General features: G+C 34.3%; 3 protein-coding genes across 4 annotated transcripts; all 3 read right to left on the bottom strand.

Annotated features, from left to right (window-relative positions):
- Nucleotides 1-1,450: 1,450 nt before the first annotated feature.
- LOC139896081 (F-box/FBD/LRR-repeat protein At1g13570-like) lies at nt 1,451-4,789 on the bottom strand. 2 transcript variants are annotated; one of them, XM_071878661.1, is made up of 4 exons: nt 4,409-4,789; nt 3,340-4,135; nt 3,065-3,217; nt 1,451-2,924 (listed from the first exon to the last, which is right to left on the bottom strand). In XM_071878661.1, the coding sequence occupies exons 2-4, from the start codon at nt 4,129-4,131 to the stop codon at nt 2,622-2,624; spliced, it is 1,248 nt and encodes a 415-aa protein (XP_071734762.1). In that variant the 5' UTR covers nt 4,132-4,135; nt 4,409-4,789; the 3' UTR covers nt 1,451-2,621. The 2 variants fall into 2 exon arrangements, with proteins under 2 accessions (XP_071734762.1, XP_071734763.1); XM_071878662.1 differs by lacking the exon at nt 3,065-3,217.
- A 7,155-nt stretch (nt 4,790-11,944) lies between these two features.
- LOC139896083 (pentatricopeptide repeat-containing protein At3g09650, chloroplastic-like) lies at nt 11,945-14,774 on the bottom strand. The gene has a single exon (XM_071878663.1). The coding sequence runs from the start codon at nt 14,551-14,553 to the stop codon at nt 12,340-12,342; it is 2,214 nt and encodes a 737-aa protein (XP_071734764.1). The 5' UTR covers nt 14,554-14,774; the 3' UTR covers nt 11,945-12,339.
- Nucleotides 14,775-14,951: 177 nt separating this feature from the next.
- On the bottom strand, nt 14,952-19,919 carry LOC139896084 (probable LRR receptor-like serine/threonine-protein kinase At1g67720). Its single transcript, XM_071878664.1, has 14 exons — nt 19,782-19,919; nt 18,185-19,222; nt 17,747-17,879; nt 17,548-17,619; nt 17,379-17,447; nt 17,208-17,279; nt 17,038-17,106; nt 16,785-16,936; nt 16,452-16,681; nt 16,239-16,365; nt 16,063-16,131; nt 15,750-15,936; nt 15,520-15,655; nt 14,952-15,442 (listed from the first exon to the last, which is right to left on the bottom strand). Exons 1-14 carry the CDS (start codon nt 19,867-19,869, stop codon nt 15,113-15,115), a joined length of 2,772 nt encoding a protein of 923 aa, XP_071734765.1. The 5' UTR covers nt 19,870-19,919; the 3' UTR covers nt 14,952-15,112.
- Nucleotides 19,920-22,190: the final 2,271 nt, after the last annotated feature.

Consider the following 22,190-nt stretch of genomic DNA (forward strand, 5'->3'; position numbering starts at 1 on the left):
CCTTCAATACCCGTTGACCGATTTTTCCGAGATTTGGCCGATTTTTTCGAGATTTGGCCGATTTATGGTCGTTGACCGATTTTTTGGCCGATTCCAAAGTGAGTTCTCGACAGGGAGGTCAAACCGATTTCTCCCCGAGAAATCGGCCGAGTTTTCCGATTTTTGCAACACTGATATAGTCTAATAAACCTCTAAAATGATGACATCATCATTAAGCTAAATTATCATTTACTTTTTATAATGATAGATGTCATAATTATATATTAATTTAATTAAAAAATAATACAAAATCTTTTATAAAAGAAAATATTAATCTCTCATAAATTGTAATTTTATTTTTCTAAAAAATTAAAAGACATTTATTATTATTAAAAATATAAATATAAATATTCAACTTTGAGCGAACTTTATGTTATAAAATCAACGACAAATTTCTTAATCGGAATCCATGGTTCCACGGGACAATAAACTAAATTACTTTAACATTTACATTCACTTAATACCTAAAACATATTATTAAACTGTTTCGTTTAAACAAACCCGTGTTTTCACGGGTCATTTCACTAGTTTTTATTAAATATCAAAGGAACTTTGTCTAAATTAAACAAAATAGCCAGTTCCAAGGAGAAAGAGCCCAAGGATCAACAAAAAGAAATAAAATAAAGCATCAAGAACCTATGGCAGTGAGTTGAAACTTGACAGACAGTCTAAAACACAAATACTAAAAAAATAAAAAAGAAACAGATAATTAGGGCCAGAATAAGATTTTAGCTTCGGGAGAGGCTCGAGAGAGCAGCAAGAGCTTTGCAGCAAAGTCAAAGTAACGACCACGGTTAACAGTTCCATTACGAGTTAAATCGTAAATAGCAATCGTTATGAGTTGTAACAAACAACAATTATCAAGTAAACACTTGATGATCGATAGTTCAACGTGCGAGTCTTTGAGGCATACAATGTCCACATTCCGAAGCTGCTGCAGGTAACCCATCATGCCGGCTTTTACTTGGTCATAAGTAACAGGAGATGAAACTACACGATCCTTGTTTATGGCCTACATACAAATTATTAACAATAATAATAAGATCGGTAATAAATATTAAATTAAATTCTAATTAAAAACAAGAACTCTAGTTATAATCCTACCATCGAGGACAAATTTTGTTATGGAGCCTTCGTGATAAACAAGAACTCTAGTTATAATCCTACCATCAACGTCCCCTTTTGTTCTCATTATGTACTCAAAAAAGTCGTTGCCAAAAACAACTTGGTTGATCGTAGTCCACTTATACCTCCAGTTTTTAGACAAGATGCTGGTCCTCACAGTATCTTGTAATGGCAAAAAATCTAGAATAAAACTTACTACATTGCTCGGCATCGTGTTTATAACATCTTCCACTGCAAATTTAGATGCTTCACACGTACTAACAAATTTAGATGCTTCACACGCCTATCTTGCCTTGCTCTCGAAGCATGTTTACTCGTAAACATCCTCGAATGCATCTCTACGTAGATTCTCGTATACTTAGTCTTATTTGGTGCTATTCCTAATTCCTCCATAAAAGCCACTATTTCTAAAGATTTCTTAAAGAAAGCAGCCCTCACACATATATCAGCTAAAGTATCCAACAACCCTTCATCAGGTTTCAAATCAGGAACATTTGGGGGGGACTTAGAAACCCTAATTTCATCATTTATTAAACCGCACCGTTCTTTAATCTCGTTCCGTAACAGTAACGCTTCACCGGGCTTTCGTGCTAACGCTATACAATTAGCAAGACTACCATAAGTAGCTACATCAGGATAAACCCCTTTCTTTTTCATATTCTCAACTGTTTCTTTTGCAAAATCAAGCATTCCTAATCTACTATACGCCTCGATCAACATATTCCACGCAACTAAATCCACTTTCACCCGCGGATCTTTTTCCATTTCATTAAAAACGTCATGAGCTAGCTTCGGTTGACCCGATACTGAAAACGCTTTCATCAGAGTAGTGTAACTTATCTTTGTAGGTGCAATACCTCTTGCTCTCATTTCATAAAAAAACACAAGAGCCCCTGCACAATCATCGATCAATATACACCCATCGATCAGTGTATTATACGACACTGCATCAGGCTCAATCCCGACATCAATCATCTCTTTTATAGTCTCTTTCGCGTTGTCTATTTGTAACTGCTGACAATACCCTTTGAGAAGGATATTGTAAGTTACCCGATTCTCTTGAATTCCAGCTTTATTCATTTCTGTCAACACTTCTTTTGCCTTTTCCATTGACCCGACATTGACCAATGCAGATACAACTGTTGTATACGTAACATGATCAGGACGGCTATAACTATCTTCTTGACTTCTCATTGCTTCAAGCATCCTCAAGTTCATTTAAAAGATAGGGACGAACGGTATAATTAAGGCTAAACCACAAGGACCAATGTTATAATTAACTCTTAAACAAAATAGCCAGCTCCAAGGAGAAAGAGCCTAAAGAAAGTGTAGGTATACATCAGGAACAACAAAAAGAAATAAAATAAAGTATCAAGAGCCTATGGCAGTGAGTTGAAACTTGACAGACGGTCTAAAACACACAAAAAAAAAAGAAAGAAATAAAAAGAAATAGATAATTAGGGTCGGAATAAGATTTTAGCTTCGGGAGAGGCTCGAGATAGCATCAAGAGCTTTGCAGCAAAGTCAAAGTAACAACCACGGTTAACAGTTCCATATCGAGTTGAATCGTAATTAGCAATCGTTATGAGTTGTAACAAACAACAATTATCAAGTAAACACTTGATGAATGATAGTTCAACCTGTGAGTCTTTGGTGAATACCAAGTCCACATTCCGAAGCTGCTGCAGGTAACCCGTTATGCCGGCTTTTACTTGGCCATGAGTAACAGGAGATGGAAAGACACGATCCTTGTCAATGGCCTACATATACAAATTACTAACAATAATAAGAAGAAAGGTATTAATTATTAAATTTTTAATTAAAAACATACACAGGAGGACAACAGGTATCAAAATTGAAATGAGGAGTGAGTGTGACATCATGTTTCCTCCAGTCCTACCCGTATCCTAAGGATTTCCAAATTCGGGGACCCCTGAATCAAGTCAAAGAAAAAGAAGACCATTGCGCCATTGTCATAATCTAGGTCCAAAACATCAAGAACCTTAAGGCTATGCATCATAACATCCCTGTTTCCGGCAGCGTCTACCATGAACTATTATTTAAAAAAAAAAGGTAGTATGAAGAAAGTAAGTCACTTGATGCAGTTAAATAAAGAAGACGACTCATAAGACTGACTGACTGAATGAATGAATGTACGTAGGCTGGCTTACCTACCCTGCTGCATTTCTGAAGATCAAGAGTGAGCCTATGAAGCTTTGGAAGAAAGGCCACAAGCTTAAAGATATCCAAACTTGGGATTGCAGCATCATGATGATGATGATGATGATAAAGCATACTTAATGACAAAAATAATCGTTTGAGATTTTTAAGTTTTGCAAAGTCATCGAGTTTCATCTTGGTCATAGCAAGTGGATGGTAAATTTGCAGAACCTCCAGTAGAGGACACAAACCTATTATTAACTCCCAAGAATTTACCCATTCCAAGTCCAATGACAAAAGTTTAGGAAACCCACCAAGACTAGCACCATGAAAACAACAGCAACAAAGTTTCAAATGTTTCAAATCTACAAAAGAGAAAAGACGGGTAGGCAACACAATTGGTGTTATGTTCTTATTTACAATAATCATCTCCTTTACACTTTTTGTAGATAGTAACTTAGCCCATAGATAGATATCATCATCATCGAATCTCTTGTGACGTGGTATGTCAAGGACAAATTTTGTTATAGAGCCTTCGTGATAAACAAGAACTCTAGTTATAATCCTACCATCAACGTCCCCTTTTGTTCTCATTATGTACTCAAAAAAGTCGTTGCCAAAAACAACTTGGTTGATCGTAGTCCACTTATACCTCCAGTTTTTAGACAAGATGCTGGTCCTCACAGCATCTTGTAATGGCAAAAAATCTAGAATAAAACTTACTACATTGCTCGGCATCGTGTTTATAACATCTTCCGTTGCAGATTTAGATGCTTCACACGGACTCACAGATGAAGTCGATTTCATTATTCTGACAAAAAAAAAAAAAAAAAGACAACATAATTTATTATCAGTAAAGGTAACAACTTGGTGAATGATCAGATCTTATAAACCCGAAGCTATCTATCTATTTATGACACGTTACCTAACATCAAGTCTAAACATTTAGCAGCCTTCTCTTCAAATAAGACACAACTTATATATATATATATATATATATATATATATATATATATATATATATATATATATATATATATATATATATATATATATATATATATATATAAGAGATAGCAGATACCTTAGGTATTAACTGGGATTAGTGCTATGAGACCCGGGCGAAAAAACGAATCAACACGGTGGTCAATTCCGCCGGCGTGCTAGGTGGTGGCACGGAGAAGATGAAGGCGTACGTTTCGGTTGGCCCAAATCAACTTTCGTAATGAATTTTAATTGGGATTAGGTTTTACTAAAACGTCGATTATAAGCTGATTAGAGGACAAATTAAAGTCATGCGACCGAGAAAAATATAAATAAATTGATGGAATTACAATAAAGTTCAATTCTTTTTGTTTGAATGACCTGGTAGACGAATCGATGAAGCTGCTCGAAGGGAAAAAAATTGGAAGCCTGAAAGTAGGGTTTGAAGTGAATGGAGATGTGTGAGAGGGAGAGATTTACGATACTTATACTTTTATGTTTTCCTTTTTCAACCCCTCCTCCGCCGTCTCATACACCTCCTCTGACAAAAAAAAAAGACTTAATTAAGAAAATCGTCCTTAAAGTTTACACTTTTTTTCATCATAGACCTTAAAGTTTTTTTTGTTCATGCTTACCCTTAATGTTTTGATATGGTTTCAAATTCGTCCCTAAAACTAACTGCCATTGTGTCATCTCCGTTAGTTTGAATTATAAGAGGGTAGTTTGGTCATTGTCTCCTTTAACAAGAATAATCCCTACTGCAGCATATTCATATTGTATACACATCCAACACGTCTATTAGTTAACGTATAACTTTCATCACGTATACACAAACACGATAATAAACCCTATTGTTTTTTATGTAAATTTCGACCAAACTGCATCAAACTTATTACCGAGTATTATTATTGCACAAACATGGATTGCTGCAAAAATTTATTTTTATTACTACTACATTCGACCAAACTGCACCAAGTTACTATGGTCATTTAATTTATATATCCAAACTTATTTTAATTAGTGACACACTTATTTTTACTACTGCTTATTACTGCACAAACATGATCATTAATAATGAAGTTACTATGATGCTATTTGGTCGAAATTGCACAAACATGGTCAAACTTTACCAAACACCATGAAGTAACTATGATGTTGACCTGCAATTTTTGTTCACTAATGAAGTTAATATTAACTGATGAAAAAACATTAATTTTAGGGACGATTATGTTAATGATGTTGACCTGCAATTTGTTTTCACTGATGAAAGGTTAATATAAATGATGTTGACCAAATTGCTCAAACTTCACAATACAAACTGATATTGCAATAAACAATATTGCAAGTAACATTCAAACTGATGGATATAAAATATGAAAACGTATGGATACGAAATACAAAATACTGCAAGTAACATTCAAACTGATGAAACAAATCAATTTTGCTTGAAGGCGAGTTTCGATTCTTCATTTATATATATATCACTGAAATCGTTATAACTTTATCTAAGATTGGGATCAATCGGAGTGGAGTGGTGCAACGCAAACCGCCTAACGTCATTCAGTGAAGGCAAACCGCCTAACGTCATTCAGTGAATTTCAAACGTTCAGCCAATCTTTAGCCTCAAGTCCTTCCAAAAGGGTCTGAAACCTGACATCAGAATCAGAAATTGGTTTGAGGTTTCCAGAGGTGATATATTCAACAAAATCAACAACAGGAGCAACAACATGATCCAATTGGGCTTTGTTTTCACCATTAACAATTAAATCAGTTGGTTGTTTAGGTTTCGTTTTAGCGATCAAGTTAGAAACTTTAATCGTCTTTTTAGGGCGTTCAGGGGATAAATTTAAGGTGTTATCTAAAGATCTAAGCTCCATTTATTGAAATTATTTGTGTGTGTATTCATGTGAATCGGTATCTAAATATGAAAACGTATGGTATCAAAATTTATTAATTGACCAAAGTGCACAAAGACTATTATACCCTCGTATTGAAGGCACGTGACACAAACTAACGATTATAACTTAACGGAAGTTAGTTTTAGGGACGAATTTGAAAGTTTGAAACCAAATCAGAACATTAAGGGTTAGCATGAAAAAGAAATACTTTAGGGCAAAAAGAACATAAACTTTAGGGACGATCTACATAATTAAGTCATAAAATAAAAAAAATAAATAAATATATATATATATATATATATATATATATATATATATATATATATATATATATATATATATATATATATATATATATATATATATATATATATATATATATATATATATATATATAGGGGCATGATCAATGGGGAAGTAACCAATCGGGGGAAGCGGGGGGAAGCAAAAATTTTTTTTTCCGTTTTTTTTTAATTTTTTTTTTCCGGCATCAAGATCACACGAAAATATGAACATTTAGAAGAGACACTTCGTGATGAATGTTATTATTTAGGCGGGAAAACGATCGACAAAAATAACATTCAAGATAATATTGTTCGTGAAGAATATGAACGTTTTTTTTTTTCCATGTTTTGTGAAGTAAAATTTAGCCCGATTTAGAGTTTAGGGTTTAGGGTTTAGGGTTTAGGGTTTAGGGTTTGGTGTTTTGGGTTTATTCCATAAACCCAAAACACCAAACCCTAAACCCTAAACCCTAAACTCTAAACCGTTCTTGTTAAAAACTCAATCTAAATCCTAAATCTAAACCCTAAATCTAAACCCTAAACCCTAAATTTCTAAACCCTAATATCTAAACCCTAATATCTAAACCCCGATAGCTAAAACCTCAAAATACGCTCGAAAAACATGATAATTGTTATATATTACTTCTTCGAGCGTTTTTCCGCCAAAATAAAAACATTTATCACAAAGTGTCTCTACTAAATGTTCATATTTTCATCTCATCTATAATGTTCGTGAACAAAGTTTTTTCAAAAAACGAAAAAAAAAAAAAAATTTTGCTTCACCCCGCTTTTCCCCGATTGGTTACTTCCCTCTTGATCCTACCCTTATATATATATACCAAAAAGTTTTTCTTAATTGTGGTTGAAAGTTATTTATGAATTGTTATATGTATAGATTATATATATTATTTATAATTATTATTATTATATTATATAAAAAATAATAAATAAAATATCTATAAAATGCCACGTATATGACTTACTTTTTTGATACTATTAGGGAGTATATACTTTCAAATTAATATTTTATTAGATTAGATAGATTTGATACTCCGTATAAAATAAAAAATTTGGTAAGACAATTCTTATTTTTTCTTTTTGATACTCCGTATAGATTAGACAATTTTTATTTTTTCTTGTATTTTTTCTTTTTGATACTCCGTATAGATTAGACAATTTTAATTTTTTCTTGTGGTTGAAATTATCTTCTTTTTTTTCCCTTTAAGTTTCAATTTACCCTCTAACATTTGAGTACTAATTGTAATTTATTACGAGTATAAAAGATAATTTCAGGGGTATAAAAGTTAAATTCACTATTTAATATAAACCCACCAAATTTTTTTAACGTATTTTACAGTGCTGCAACTGTATACTGTGTCGCAACTGTAGTATTCTTTATTAGTTTCTACCGCCATCAACGTTCAACTCGAAATAATTTCACAAACTAAACGCAATAAATTGTATTCGACACGGAATTTCGATGCACTACCAACGGAGCATTTCTTTTTAGCAATAAATATGGATGTGATTTGAATTTACAGTTTAAACCCTTAAAATATTTATGAACACACAAATATAACTATTATAATATTAATTATACATGAAGATCCCCCGAGTACCATTATTTTGCTAAAATAACTAACAACTTTTTTAAAATTAAACTCACGGGTTACACTTTTAATCAAAAAATAATTGTATATAATAATTCTAAAATAATATAATTTTGACTTTACTAATTTATATATAAGATATTAATTAAATGGTGAGAAAAAAAATTTGTAGACGTTAAGTTACTAACAACACCCAAAACCATTTTTAATATTTGTCAACACCATGGACTCTTCAACTCAAAAGAACTTTTAAAATTTGTTAACACCACGGGCTCTAAAACTCAAAAGAACTTTTAAAATTTGTCAACACCACGGGTTCTTAAACTCAAATAAATTTTTAAAATTTGTCAACACCACGGGCTCTTAAACATAAGAATTTTTAAAATTTGTCAATACCACGAGCTCTTAAATAATTCTCATACTTTTCCTATTTTTTTAGTATCGTTATTTATATATCAATATGAATATAAATTACATTTTTTGCACGACTTTTTACACACCCGTGCAAAGCACGAGCTCAAAAACCTAGTGTGTATATATATATATATATATATATATATATATATATATATATATATATATGAAAAACCCGAAACTCTATAATTTTGGCCCGGGTTCATATCATTTACGGTCTAGGGTCAATATGAGAATGGTTTTCAACTTTTTCGCAGGCTCAGTTACGGGATGATTTTAGACACAAATCCATTTATTTGGCCCGTATACTTGAAAAAGATCAGACTCTAAATATCGGCCTATAAACCCGATTAAGCGGTCCAAATAAACAATTATGCGGCCCATTTACCCGAAAAAGACTAGAATGCTGATGAAAAAAATCCATTTATTCGATAGTTCGTAAGTAAATGGGAACCCGGATACTAGGGAAAACCCGTTTCCCGTTAATTAGTAACTAGATGGGACCCGACGTGTTCAAGTCTGAGTTTGAGCCGAGTTTTTTTTAATCGAGCTCGAATCTATGATTACTTAAACTCAGTCCAAACACGATCTAATCCCTACTCCACATTCAATTTCACACTTACCATTTTACCTTCCATATAACTACACAAGTTGTTTTGCCCTCGACCTTCACCACAATTACACAACATTTATTTACCTCATTCCTTCCCTATTTAAGGTAGATTAACTTTTTCCCTCATGTCTTTTCGTTGTTTACCCTCAGTATGATGTTAGAAATAAATGGTAGATGAAAAAGTGAGATTTTGACTGTGATTTTATTTGACTGTGACTGTATTTGACCATCATAAATCCGAAAAGTCAAATTTGTGTTTTAAATATATTGGAAATTGAGAAGCGAAAAATAAATTAATAATAAAAGTATAACTTTATTAAATAAAAAATCATTGATTGGTTGCTTTTGACTTTCATGCCTCGTGTTGTTCTCGTCAATCTCGTAACTAACGCCGCTAAAACGCTCGGTTAGCCAGCGTCATATTCTGTGAAAGATGTCAGCATGGGAAACGCTCGAATTTAACGTTGGGATAAGAAGAGCCTAAGACTATTTTTAAGTCTGTCTGTGACGTCAAGTGCATATTATGTACATTTTGGCTAAAAAGTAAAATATGTCTGTGACATTCCAATGTCAGTTTTTGACATTCATTAATCATTGTCAGATTTTTGTGTCAAATTGTTGCAGGGCCATCAATTCTCTATTTTTTGTTAGTAATTAAATAAATAAATATAATTAAATTAAAATATTAACTGAATAAAGATTTAAAATGATAAACTAATAAATTAAATTTTAGAGAATTATAAATTAAAAAATACTTATAAATTAAAATGATATGGTAAAAATAAAAATCAAAAAATGGGGCCAAATGCACAAGGTTTTTAGCTCAAAATAACTATAAGAGCCTTCCCTTATAAATGAGATTTTTAATTTTTAAACGTAACAACAACTATCATTCTTCATATTTCATCTTCTTCAAAAAATGTCAGCCACCATTTTTCACTTTTCAAAGAAAAACTTTTTTAAGTCAAATAGAACGATAGCAACAATAGTAATATATTTGCAACCAATAAGAAAATACCACATCTCCCTCACGTTACTTTTCTTCTTCGTCAGGTTCTTGATTAATGCTCGGTCGGCGTTTCCTGTAATGCAGCGTTACAGGCGTTACCTTCGCCTGATTTGTGTCAACCTGTTTGACAAATTGTGTTTGACGGTGCTTTAATTGCAGTCTAAGACCACTCCCAATAATGACTTCTTTTCTCACCATGACAGATCGTCACATTTACATGTTTTCACCATTTTCTTCTCGGGATATGAACATTGTTAACAATAACATACTTCTTCACAATAACATGTATTGTCCTGAAGTATGCTATTTGAGGAAAAACTCAGCACGAGGCTAGTGAGGGCAAACCGAGTGCAAGGTACTGCCAATGGCGCCCTTGAGGGCATGACTGAGGGAATGGATTGTTGAGAGTGATCTAATGTGTTGTCTAAAAATTGATGCGAGGAATTCTTGTGAACTACTCTAGTTCAATGTCAACAACCTAATTTCGTGTTGAGTTTTTGACTAGATACATGTCTTTATAAAACATATTTACTAAACCCATGTTATATGAAAAGTATTTCCCAACAAATCATCTTCTCTTTTATTACGGGATAATACACTTTCCATTTATCAAAAGAGCCCATCCCCAAATCGTCTATGATTAACATTCTTTTAAATATTTCTCTCCGTGAATCAGAAAATAGCACTTTTAGTAACACGTGAAATGGCATTTTTAGTAACACGTGAAGTTGATTGTTAATGATGATAAGACCAACGGAGGTGATGTACATGTGATGTCGGGTGTGATAATGTATAACATGCGTCACCGGAATCATAAAAGGTTTAAATGGTGTTGAAAGTTAATAAAAAAAGGAAAAAGGTTTAATTGAAATTGTATTTAAGGTTACCATCATGGTCAAAAGTGACTTTGGTGATCAAACAAATTAAAAATAATTTTTGAAATCAATGTGTAACTTTCTTGCAAGTAGATCTATGAAGTTAGAAATAAGTTAGAAATGACATAAATGACAAAGATAGATGGAAACTTTAAACTAAATATGTTTTCTTTGTCATATGTCTAAAGTTCACTTCATATCTTGTACATAAATAAAAGATACGTACAGTTCTTTAAACATATAGTTTCATTACAACAAATTATATATATTTTTTTTGAACGGCAATTTTATTAATAAAAACCCAAAGTACAATAGCGTCTATACAATATTACACATAATGATACCGAGCTAGAATCCTATGTGCACAACGATGAAATAAAGTGACAAAACCCGAATCGTGTACTCGAGAGGCAAAAGGAGTTACAAGACTAGGCCATTGGGATTGTGAAGCCAATCTAGCCACTCGACTTTGATCTTCTTGCATCTCTTCCCAATCCATTCAAAACTCTTCACTTGGATATCGCATAAGGCAACCGGAGGAGACCAACACGTGTTTTTGAAGACCCTATTGTTCCTATTGTTCCATATTTGATACACGCAAACCCAAATCATTGCTTGCCATATCTTCACACCATATTCCCAACAATGCACCCGAGAAGAACCATTTAGAATACTTTTGTAGACAAAACCCCACCACTTGAATACCTTTTCCCAAATTTCTCGAACCTTTACACATGAGAACAAAGCATGATCCACCGTTTCAACCTCGTTATCGCATAAAGGGCAAAGAACGGAGTGAAGATCAATTCCCCGCTTGTCTAGTTCGGACAAGAGAACAAAGCATGATCCACCGTTTCAACCTCGTTATCGCGACTTCACGGGTCTTAAGCTAGTAAATCTTAATCAAAGTACATATGTTGATTGAATTGTTAGCTTAGCTTAAAAAATCAAAGCATGCCACTTAGCTTATAAAATGAATTGTTACATATGAATTAAAGAATATGATAGTTAAATAAAAATGTCCACAACTAGGACCTGCAAATTGTTAATACAACGCTCCAAAGATATAAACAAGATAAGCATTATATTAAATGATACACACTCACGATCTAACCTTTGTAAATTCGTTTTTTATGTCACTTGATATATATTTCATCATATAATCATATCCTACAACTAGTATACATTTATGTATACAAGGAATAACATCCTATAAACCACTATATAACATATACGACATTAATTTGTACAAGCAGCATTCAAAATGAATGTATCAAAGTACAATTTACGTGATAATCGCTTACATAAAGCAATCCATATCGTATTCACTAGATCGCGTACTCATCTTCTCCATCACCTCCTTCACCTTCGAGTCTCCACTCGCTTCCATAATAAGAATTCGGCAACCCGAGCCAAAATTTAAAAGCTTCTGCTGCTCTTTTCTTCTCTATCCGCCTATCTTGCCTTGCTCTCGAAGCATGTTTACTCGTAAACATCCTCGAATGCATCTCTACATAAATCCTCGTATACTTAGTCTTATTCGGTGCTATTCCTAATTCCTCCATAAACGCCACGATTTCTAAAGATTTCTTAAAGAAAGCAGCCCTCACACATATATCAGCTAAAGTATCCAACAAACCTTCATCAGGTTTCAAATCAGGAACATTTGGTGGAAACTTAGAAACCCTAATTTCATCATTTATCAAACCGCACCGTTCTTTAATCTCGTTCCATAACAGTAACGCTTCACCGGGCTTTCTTGCTAACGCTATACAATTAGCAAGACTACCATAAGTAGCTACATCAGGATAAACCCCCTTCTTTTTCATATTCTCAACTGTTTCTTTTGCAAAATCAAGCATTCCTAATCTGCTATACGCTTCGATCAACATATTCCACGCAACTAAATCCACTTTGACCCGCGGATCCTTTTCCATTTCATTAAAAACATCATGGGCTAGCTTCGGTTGACCCGATACTGAAAACGCTTTCATTAAAGTAGTGTAACTTATCTTTGTAGGAGCAATATTTCTTGATCTCATTTCATTAAAAAACACAAGTGCCCCTGCACAATCATCGATCAATATACACCCATCGATCAGTGTATTGTACGACACTGCATCGGGCTCAATCCCAACATCAATCATCTCTTTTATAGTCTCTTTCGCGTTGTCTATTTGTAACTGCTGACAATACCCTTTGAGAAGGATATTGTAAGTTACCCGATTTGCTTGAATTCCAGCTTTACTCATTTCTGTCAACACTTGTTTTGCCTTTTCCATTGACCCGACATTGACCAATGCAGATACAACTGTTGTATACGTAACATGATCAGGACGGCTATCACTATCTTCTTGACTTCTCATTGCTTCAAGCATCCTCACCGTATCTTTAATCCGTCCTGCTTTCATATAACCCTTCATTAAAGTAGTATACATTCTAGTATTAGGTTTAAACACTTCTTTTAACAATGGTGGTTCATAATCACTCAAGTAATTCATATTTGGAAGTAATTTTTCAAACACTCCGGCATCATCTCCTTCAAATTCCTCCATGTTCGACTCCCTCAAAATCTTACAAAGATCTTTCCTACCGTCCCTCATCGCCTGCACAATTTTCTCCGCGGTTTCTAAATCGTCAAAACCGATATAAGAAGCAACCAAAGACTGGAATGTAGTCATACATAAAGGTATCTCCTTTTCGAGAATTCGTTCCAATACAAACACAAGCAAGTCTTTCCTATCACAAGAAGCACAAAGTTTGATCATAATGTTATAAGTCAATACATCCGGCTCGCAATTACTCTCAGGCATTTCATCGAACAGTTGGAGGAACTTCTCAGTCCAACCTAAATTCGCACAGGCATTAAGCACTGCATTATACGCTGCAGTATCCGGTCTCGAATTGATCACAAGCGCTGGATCACCGAACCGCCTGATCGTCCTTGTCACCTGACTAAATAGTTTAACCGCTTCTTTAGGTCCGTCATCACCGGAAGAAGCTAACCGACTAACAACTGCACTCCAAGCTTTAACATGAGGTAAGTAACCAGATCTAAGCATTGATTTGAGGATAGAATTGGCGTAAAGTGTGTCACCGGACTTTGCAGCGGCGACGGCGAGAAGGCCGAGGGAGTTAGAGTCTAGACGGTGGAGCTGCCGTTCGCGGCGGAGACGTTGGATGATGGATTGAGCACGTGTGAGAGCTGATGAAGTGTTTTGATAAGATAATTGACAGATCAAACGGCTCAGGCAGGTAGGGTTTGGTAGGTGTGGTGATTGTGTGTATGCAATCCATGCATCTTCGGTTTTTCTTTGCCGGAGAAGGTTTAGGAGGGTATTATCGTAATTTTGGGTGGAGGTTGTGGTGGTGGCGATTGAGGTGTTGGTGGAATTAGTAGCGGTTGATGTGAAAATTTTGGCGGGAGAAGGTGGGTGGGAGGACCAGTGGATAGTGGTGGTGGATTTGAGGGAATCGCGATGGTTGTTGTGGCGGAGGTCGGTGGAGGACGCTGGTTGTGAAGGTGGTGGTTTGGCGGACATTATGTCGGAAAGTTGACCGGAATTGAATTTTGGAGGGAAGGGGATAAGATAGGGAGAAAGTAGTGGTAAGGGAGTATTTGAGTGGAGGATAGAAAGTACAAGATATTGTGCAGAATGTACCACGTTGATTACGTACTATCCTCTTGTTTTTGTTTACTTATCTTTGTGAATGATGAAATCATGAAAAGTTCTCATTAATTCATTTTTGTATATTTTCTAGTTGTCACATGTCACAACTAGATATTCATATTAGATTAGATATTAGATATTTATCTGGATATCAAAATCAAAATATCTAATATCATAAGCTGTATGTTAAAACTATCAGAAAGTAACAAAATATTCCATTTACAATATCTATCTTTTTTTTTTTTTAATTTTTTTTACGAGGAACCCTATGAACGAGTACAGATCTAACAATCTTATTACAGAGAAAGACGGTCTACAATGAAAACCTAATCAGATCAAGAACCTAAAAGATCAGGAACTGCATCATAACAAATGCTTTAAAACCAAAAAGCTTACTACCTACTTAACAAAAAATAAAAATGAAACTAGACTAACGAGCAGAAGGACGTGTAATCGATTCGTGAAACGAATTCGGGTCGATACCACTCGTATCAACCAATCCCTTTTTCAGCGACGAATGAAACGAGTTCCAAGACAACTCTTCGGAACTACCTCCTACCTCCTCCACACCCCTTTCTATCAAAATCGCATCTCGTATTTCCTTAATAACTTCGGACATTGCGGGTCTCATATTCGCGTGAGGTTGCACGCACATCAACGCTTTCTCAGCTATCTTCCACATTGATTGTATATCGAATTCGTCTCCTAAACAAGGATCAACAATCCCTTGAATGTCCCCGTTCTCTATATGGAATTTCGCCTACCCCAAAATAATATTGTTATAACACGTTATATAGTCAAGGGTGTAAGATGCAGAGCTTAATTTAAAAGACTTACCCATTGAACAATGTTGCGGTAATTCGTACCAAAACTTTGATTTGAAATTGCTTCTTTACCAGAAATCAGCTCAAGAAGAATGACCCCAAAACTATAGATATCACTTTTATCCGTCAAATGATTTGAGATATAATATCTACAAATCACAAGTAACACAAAAAATGTGAACATTAGCTAGTAAAATGAGAAAATTAGCATATGTACATATATAATTATATATCGTGACGTACTCGGGATCAAGATAGCCAACGGTGCCTCGAACAATGCTAGATACATGCGAAGTCCCATCGATTGCAAGTTTTGAGAGGCCAAAATCTGAAACTTTGGCTTTCATGTTGATATCAAGAAGAATATTGTTTGTCTTCAAGTCTCTATGGATAATAGAAGGGACACAACCTGTATGAAGGTACTCGATCCCTAAAACAAACCAGTAACATAAACATTAAAAACTTAGATATGAAACCTGATTCAGATTGTAAACTACAGCGCTTAATCCAACCCGCCCATTTTTCCACCTCTAATCACAACCAACATAAAACAAACCTTTGGCAGCATCTTCGGCAATCTCGAGACGTTTGATCCAGTTGATTCTCGGTTCCTTAGCTAAAGGTCCTATATATTATTTATTGTATATTAAAAGAAAAAACCATTTATTAATCAAAACAAAAATACTTTAATTATTAAATTATATAAAAAAATAAATGAAATCAAGAAGTTACCATAGAGATGTTCCTTGAGAGTCCCATTGTGCATAAACTCGTAAACAAGTATATCCTTCCCTTCTTCTTGACAAAATCCGTAAAATTTTACTAAATTCCTATGATGTATTCTTGATAGAAGACTCACCTTCATAAAACCGAAAAAGAACCAAAATTTATTTACTTGCATTTAACACGAAAGAAATTCATTAATGAATAAAAACACTTATATACCTCGTTAGCGAATTCTTTCTTTCCCTGTTGAACGTTGTTATTTCCTAGAACCTTGACTGCAATTTCCTTTCCGTTACTCAATTTACCATAATAAACAGTGCCAAAGCCTCCCGAGCCAACTTTTTTCTCAAAATTCTTGGTTGCAAATTTAAGTTCCGATAACGTAAAACATTGCCCGCTTTCTGAAGTTGTATTACTCATAGTAGAAACATGAAAGCTGCCTTCGGGTTCTAACAAAAGATGATCAAATCATGATTTATTAAAACATAAGTACATAATCAAGGTATAGTATGGGTGCTGTAAAATGTGCATTAAGAGAAATTATCGACTTACCGTGTTTGACATCTTTCTTTCGATGCCGAAAAAGCAGACATGAAGTTATGAATCCTATAATTAAAGCAGCAGCCCCAACTGCTAATCCAAAAATAACGTATTTATTGATTTTCCCACCTCTACTTCCTTTATGAAGATTGTTTCCAGTGTAGCTGATAAAAAAATACAAAAGGACCATGAGATCGTGCATTTTTATTAGTTATATAACAAAAGGATCACATATATTGGGTAACAAAATAACAAAAGTACCAACTTTAAGACTATGTTCTTGTTTAAAAGAGCCGATGGCACGGATCCAGATAATAAGTTATTCTGCACAAACCTGCATAGATTAGGTTCGTCAACAGACCATCTAAAATAGTTTGTTGACTATTCTTGACCATGGGAAATTTTGAACAATTTTTGAAAATATTGAGTACTTACAATTTGCTTAATTTAGGTAGGTTTGCTAAGGAGGAAGGTATAGCACCAGTCAACTGATTATTTTCGAGGTGTCTGCAGAAGCAAAATTGAGCATTAGCGCGTTTAGCAGACGAGCAGTAGCAACTGCAAGCTGTATTATAATTTATAAATTCAGTATGTAATGTAATTTACAAGATCCTTAAGTTGGGGCATCCAGTAAAATCGGGAATTGAACCGCTAAATGCATTCCCATCAAGCCACCTATCGTAAAAAGGATGTAAAATAAATGTTACGGAGTATAAGAGTAAAACGTACAAGTAGTACAGTTTTTACATATAGGAAGATGCATATTGAGACTTACAACTCTTCTAAGCTGCTAAACTTGGCCAAATCTGAAGGAATGCTTCCAGTAATGTTTTTGTTCGATAATTTTCTGCACAAAAGTTCTCAAGTATTTAGATTTCATTAGCATCAACTTTGACTTTCTTGAGTCAAACTACAATAAAGCATCTTCACAAACACGATTTAAAAGTTCCAATTATTGAATGCAAAACAATTACATTGAAATAATTTTCGGTTGAGGGTCTGAATCACACTCCAACCATGACCATGGAACAGGCAAGCATGGATCACCCCCTTCTTGAGCCCAATCCAATGACTTGTAACCCGATGCTACACTAGCAGCCACATCACCTAATGCAAAAGAAAAAAAAAGGGATATTAATTATTCAACATTATTAGCGAAAGATTAGCTATTCTTTTTTTTTTTTAACGGCAGTATTGGCAGTATTGACAGATTAGCTAGTTAAGGGCTTGTTTACTTTCCACTTAATGATCTGTTTCTGTACAGCTTTTAATTCAATAAGTAAAATTATTGTTTCTTTGTCACTTAATCTGAAAAATGGTTTGTTTGTAGGAGATATAGAAACAGTTATCCCTTCCCAAACAGAGGCAAACGTTAACAACACTTAAAGCAGAAGAAAAAGTATTCAGCATACCGTCAAAAGAACCAGCGCTTATTTCGAGATATTTATTTATCTCGATTGCATTAATAAGAGGTCCCTCAGTAGAATCAGTCGTCTTTGCAAATTTAAACGATAAAACAAACGGGAGTGATATATTAGTGAATCCAGGCTCATAAACACGATATTTTCCCTGAGCATTTTCTTCGATATTGACAATAGCCTTACTAAGCTGCGGTTCTCCGGGAAGAATTAAATGAAATTTGCGGGTCCCATTAGATTTTAAATCTTCAATTTCTGCTAAATAAGTACAAGCCCAACCAAATCCTGGGAACCCATCCAAGTTCAACCGATAAGTCAAAGCACCATTTCGACCCACGACAGCTGTCTGCATCACTTTCTGAGGTGGCAATTCATCGTTTCCGGTTTTGATTGGTACGTTTGTTGAAATCTTTTCGGTCCCCGCAGCTACATCAACAAGGTAATTTGCTTTCTTCAATAAATCAGATTGCCATATTCTGTCAAACAGGTCATCTGGATACCTAACTGGATCCTCATTATCTGACCCAAAATTGATTCTAGCAGAAACACTCATGTAGAATTGGTTCTCAAACGGTGTAAGATAAAGTGAACCGTTGAATTGTCTGAGCTCGAGAGTGGATATAAAGGGAAGCCCGGTTGTGGAATTCGATAAACAAACGCTGATCATAGGATCTGAAGCCAAAAAGATGAGTTCGTGAGACTCGATAACGTTAGCAGATGAAATGACAACGGTAGCCCAATGAGTGGGTCCCAGAGAGATATCAAACTTTGGGTATACGTTGTTGATATCGAAGTTACCGTATAAGAATGTTGCTCTTACAAGGTATCTAGTTCTAGTTTTCACATTAAGTGAGTAACAATACTTTCGGTTATCTGCAGGGAAATATCGGAGTGTTTGATATTGCTGTCTAGTCTCGTTTTCGATGTTTATTTTGCTCGGTGTTCCGTATATGATTTGATCATCAGGTGACCACTCGATCCCAAACTTGTCGGTATGATTCTTTTCACCACCACAATCAAGACTCATAAAACCTGCTACAGTTAATCAATCTTAGAAAAAAATGCATAAGATTATAAATAGGACCAATATCAAATATATTTTAATTGGATTAATCAGTTGGCATAAGCATAATCAATAGTGAAATTGAACATATGCATTACACAAGTTTCTATCTTGACTATTAATTAGCTTAATTCATTCATACAACTGTCTAACAACAATAAGCTTTTTGATTTTTACTGTAAATTTAACATTATGCTATTTTTCTGAAAGTAAGAATATGCATATCATGATCCCAACAATTCAGAATCTTTATTTTATTTTTATTTATTTTTGTTGATTTGATATCTACACAAAATCTTGGCAGTTCCCCTGAAATGGTGGATATTCAAATCAGAGTTTTGTATTATTGTAATAATTGACAATAAAAATAAAAAAAAATACATTTTTAAGAAACCCTAAATAAACATGTAAATTCATAGAAATATATGTGAAAAAATAACAAATCAATAAAACTTGCAAGATATATAGAGATATGTGTATATACATATGCATATGCATAAGCATAATCAATAAAGAATAAAGGTGAACCTGGCATCTGAGCGTTGGTGAACTCCAGTAAATTATGAATAAAAACAGAAAATAAGAATATTAAGAAGAATACATGATCAAACCCCATTTGGGTTTTGTTGAATTTCAGCTAAAAAATGGAGGGTTTAGTAAAAGATCAAAGCTGCACAGAAATCGTTAAAAAGGTGACTGCATTGTTAACAAGATAGTATTAAAATGCAATCTTTAAATCCCTGCGAATAAAGGAAAACAAAGAAAGAATGATACAGTATTAATTTTGAGAAATACTCCCTCCGTCCCGGATTAATTGTCCAGTATTCCTTTTTGGGACGTCCCAGATTAATTGTCCACTTCTAAATATGAAAAGTAAATTTGATAAAGTTTACAATATTGTCCCTAATGAATTAATTAAATTACAAAGGTGAGAGGGATTTCTAATTAATTAGTTGAGGGTAAAACAGTAAAGTAAGAAAAAAGTACAGAAAAAGTACAGTGTGATAATGACATTTTTTAAATTGTATGTTTTTTGTCTGGGGACAATTAATTTGGGACGGAGGGAGTAGTTAATTAAATGAGGGTAAGAGTGGAGTGATGAGTATAGACATTAACATGGAGAATGATTCTGCAACGAAAAGTTAGGCCATTAACAAGAAACACGCGGGGCCTAGCACCCACTTGAAGTCTGGACTCCTATTATTTTACAAGTATATTTATTTATATAATAATAATAAAAATTAAAATCATTCCAACTAAAAGATCTTAAATCCTTTGTTTTTTAAACTTCTAAGATTAGGAAAATGAATTAAAGTTTGGAAATAAAGAGTTGAAAAAACTACGTCGTTGGTACCTGTGTTTTGTTCACATTTGCATCATAACACCTAAACTTTTTTTTTACATAGTCGGTACTTCAGTTTTGATTAACTATCATGGTTGGTACCATAACTTAACTGCAGTCAAACTTTAATGGTTAACCCCTCACATGTGTCACACATGTGAGGGTAAATTTGTCACATTCTAATAATATTCTGCCTTCACAATACAACTTAGAATTAATTAGAATCTATCTTATATCTTATCTTATTATAGTGATATAAAAAGGATCAATCTGAGTTGAAAGAAAAGGTTGACCGAATTGAACCACTGTTTCTCAAAAAAAAAAAAAAAAAGTATTTAAATTAAAACTTATTTTAATAGGTTAAATAAGTATTATGTATCCAGTCACCCTTGGAAGACTCTTGACCCACTGCAAGAATATGTATCAACCAATCTACCCCTTTTTACCAACGAAACATTGATTCAACGGTACCCGGCCCTTGTGATCCCTTTAGTCCCACATATGTAAGTGTTGGAAGAATGACGACTACGCAGGCTCGAATCTGGGTGCTGGCATATTGTGGTGATTTATGGGTGAAGGTGTTTCGCTAGGCTCCAGTGGCATACGGGGTGCGACTGGATAGGTTGACAAAGTCAACACAGGGCTTGCATATCCCTGCCGAAACATATGTTTTTGGAAGAATCTACCCCTTTTTATTATCACAATTATTATTATTATTATTATTATTATTATTATTATTATTATACTAATATGCATGGTGGAATTCGTCGTTTCAGTTATTTCGGATTGTCGTTTTGAGTTTGCGTAAATATATTATTTTATTAAAATAAAAGAAACTAATTCCACCCGAATTTTTAACGGGCCCTATCTTATCGCTCGGTGCGAGTTAAATTTTTCCGAAATCACCGTTCAACTCGAAAAAATCTAAGGAACACAACGAGACTAACTACGCGCGAAACGGATATCGTTAAAAAAACACTAAATATATCGGGTTATATTTCATACATATACATACACACGTCCAATAAATAATTCAACCTATTAAATATATTAGGTACCAAACAACATATATCCAAATTCGACCACGCGTCGAATACAACCGCAGCAACGCGCGGTCGAATTTTTTCTAGTTATCACGATTAACAAATAGTAGCAAACAAGAAAAGGCATTTGCCACATTCTGAAGAAGCAAATATACATTAGAATCTGACGGGATATTGGAATACTGAAACACGATTAAAGAACAGTCACCAACATAATTGAAAGAATGAAAGATGTTTTCATGTTTCGGCTAGATATTAACTAATCCCGATTTCAGCCGCAAGCAACCCAACGCCTCCTCCTTTGGCGGTGGTGCCAGAGTTGGTGACCTTTTGAATTCCCACGGTAGGGGCCGCCTTTCCTCTTTCAGCTGCTACTCCTCCAAAAACTTTGATTGGTTGATGCTGGCCGCCGTTTGATGGTCATCTGCGGTGGTTATGTTTTTTCGATGAGCCATATGCCATCAGTTTTATTGAATTTAGTGGATGTGACTCCGGTTGTGATTCCGCCTGAACAAAGAGTATTTAAGTAAACTGCTGTGATTTTTGCAATGG

Source organism: Rutidosis leptorrhynchoides, chromosome 3 (assembly GCF_046630445.1).
Source record: "Rutidosis leptorrhynchoides isolate AG116_Rl617_1_P2 chromosome 3, CSIRO_AGI_Rlap_v1, whole genome shotgun sequence".
In the NCBI taxonomy this organism is placed as follows: domain Eukaryota; kingdom Viridiplantae; phylum Streptophyta; class Magnoliopsida; order Asterales; family Asteraceae; genus Rutidosis; species Rutidosis leptorrhynchoides.

Bases quoted from the DNA above. Each gene is read 5' to 3' on its own strand.
- LOC139896081 (XM_071878661.1), bottom strand. From the start codon at position 4,131: ATGAAATCGACTTCATCTGTGAGTCCGTGTGAAGCATCTAAATCTGCA. The intron at 3,218-3,339 runs GTAGGTAAGCCA...TTTAAATAATAG, and splicing joins ATCTTCAGAAATGCAGCAGG to TTCATGGTAGACGCTGCCGG. The intron at 2,925-3,064 runs GTAGGACTGGAG...TTGTATATGTAG, and splicing joins TGGAAATCCTTAGGATACGG to GCCATTGACAAGGATCGTGT.
- LOC139896083 (XM_071878663.1), bottom strand. From the start codon at position 14,553: ATGTCCGCCAAACCACCACCTTCACAACCAGCGTCCTCCACCGACCTC.
- LOC139896084 (XM_071878664.1), bottom strand. From the start codon at position 19,869: ATGGGGTTTGATCATGTATTCTTCTTAATATTCTTATTTTCTGTTTTT. The intron at 17,107-17,207 runs GTAAGTACTCAA...TAATCTATGCAG, and splicing joins CTACCTAAATTAAGCAAATT to GTTTGTGCAGAATAACTTAT. The intron at 16,937-17,037 runs GTTGGTACTTTT...TTTTTTTATCAG, and splicing joins AACAAGAACATAGTCTTAAA to CTACACTGGAAACAATCTTC.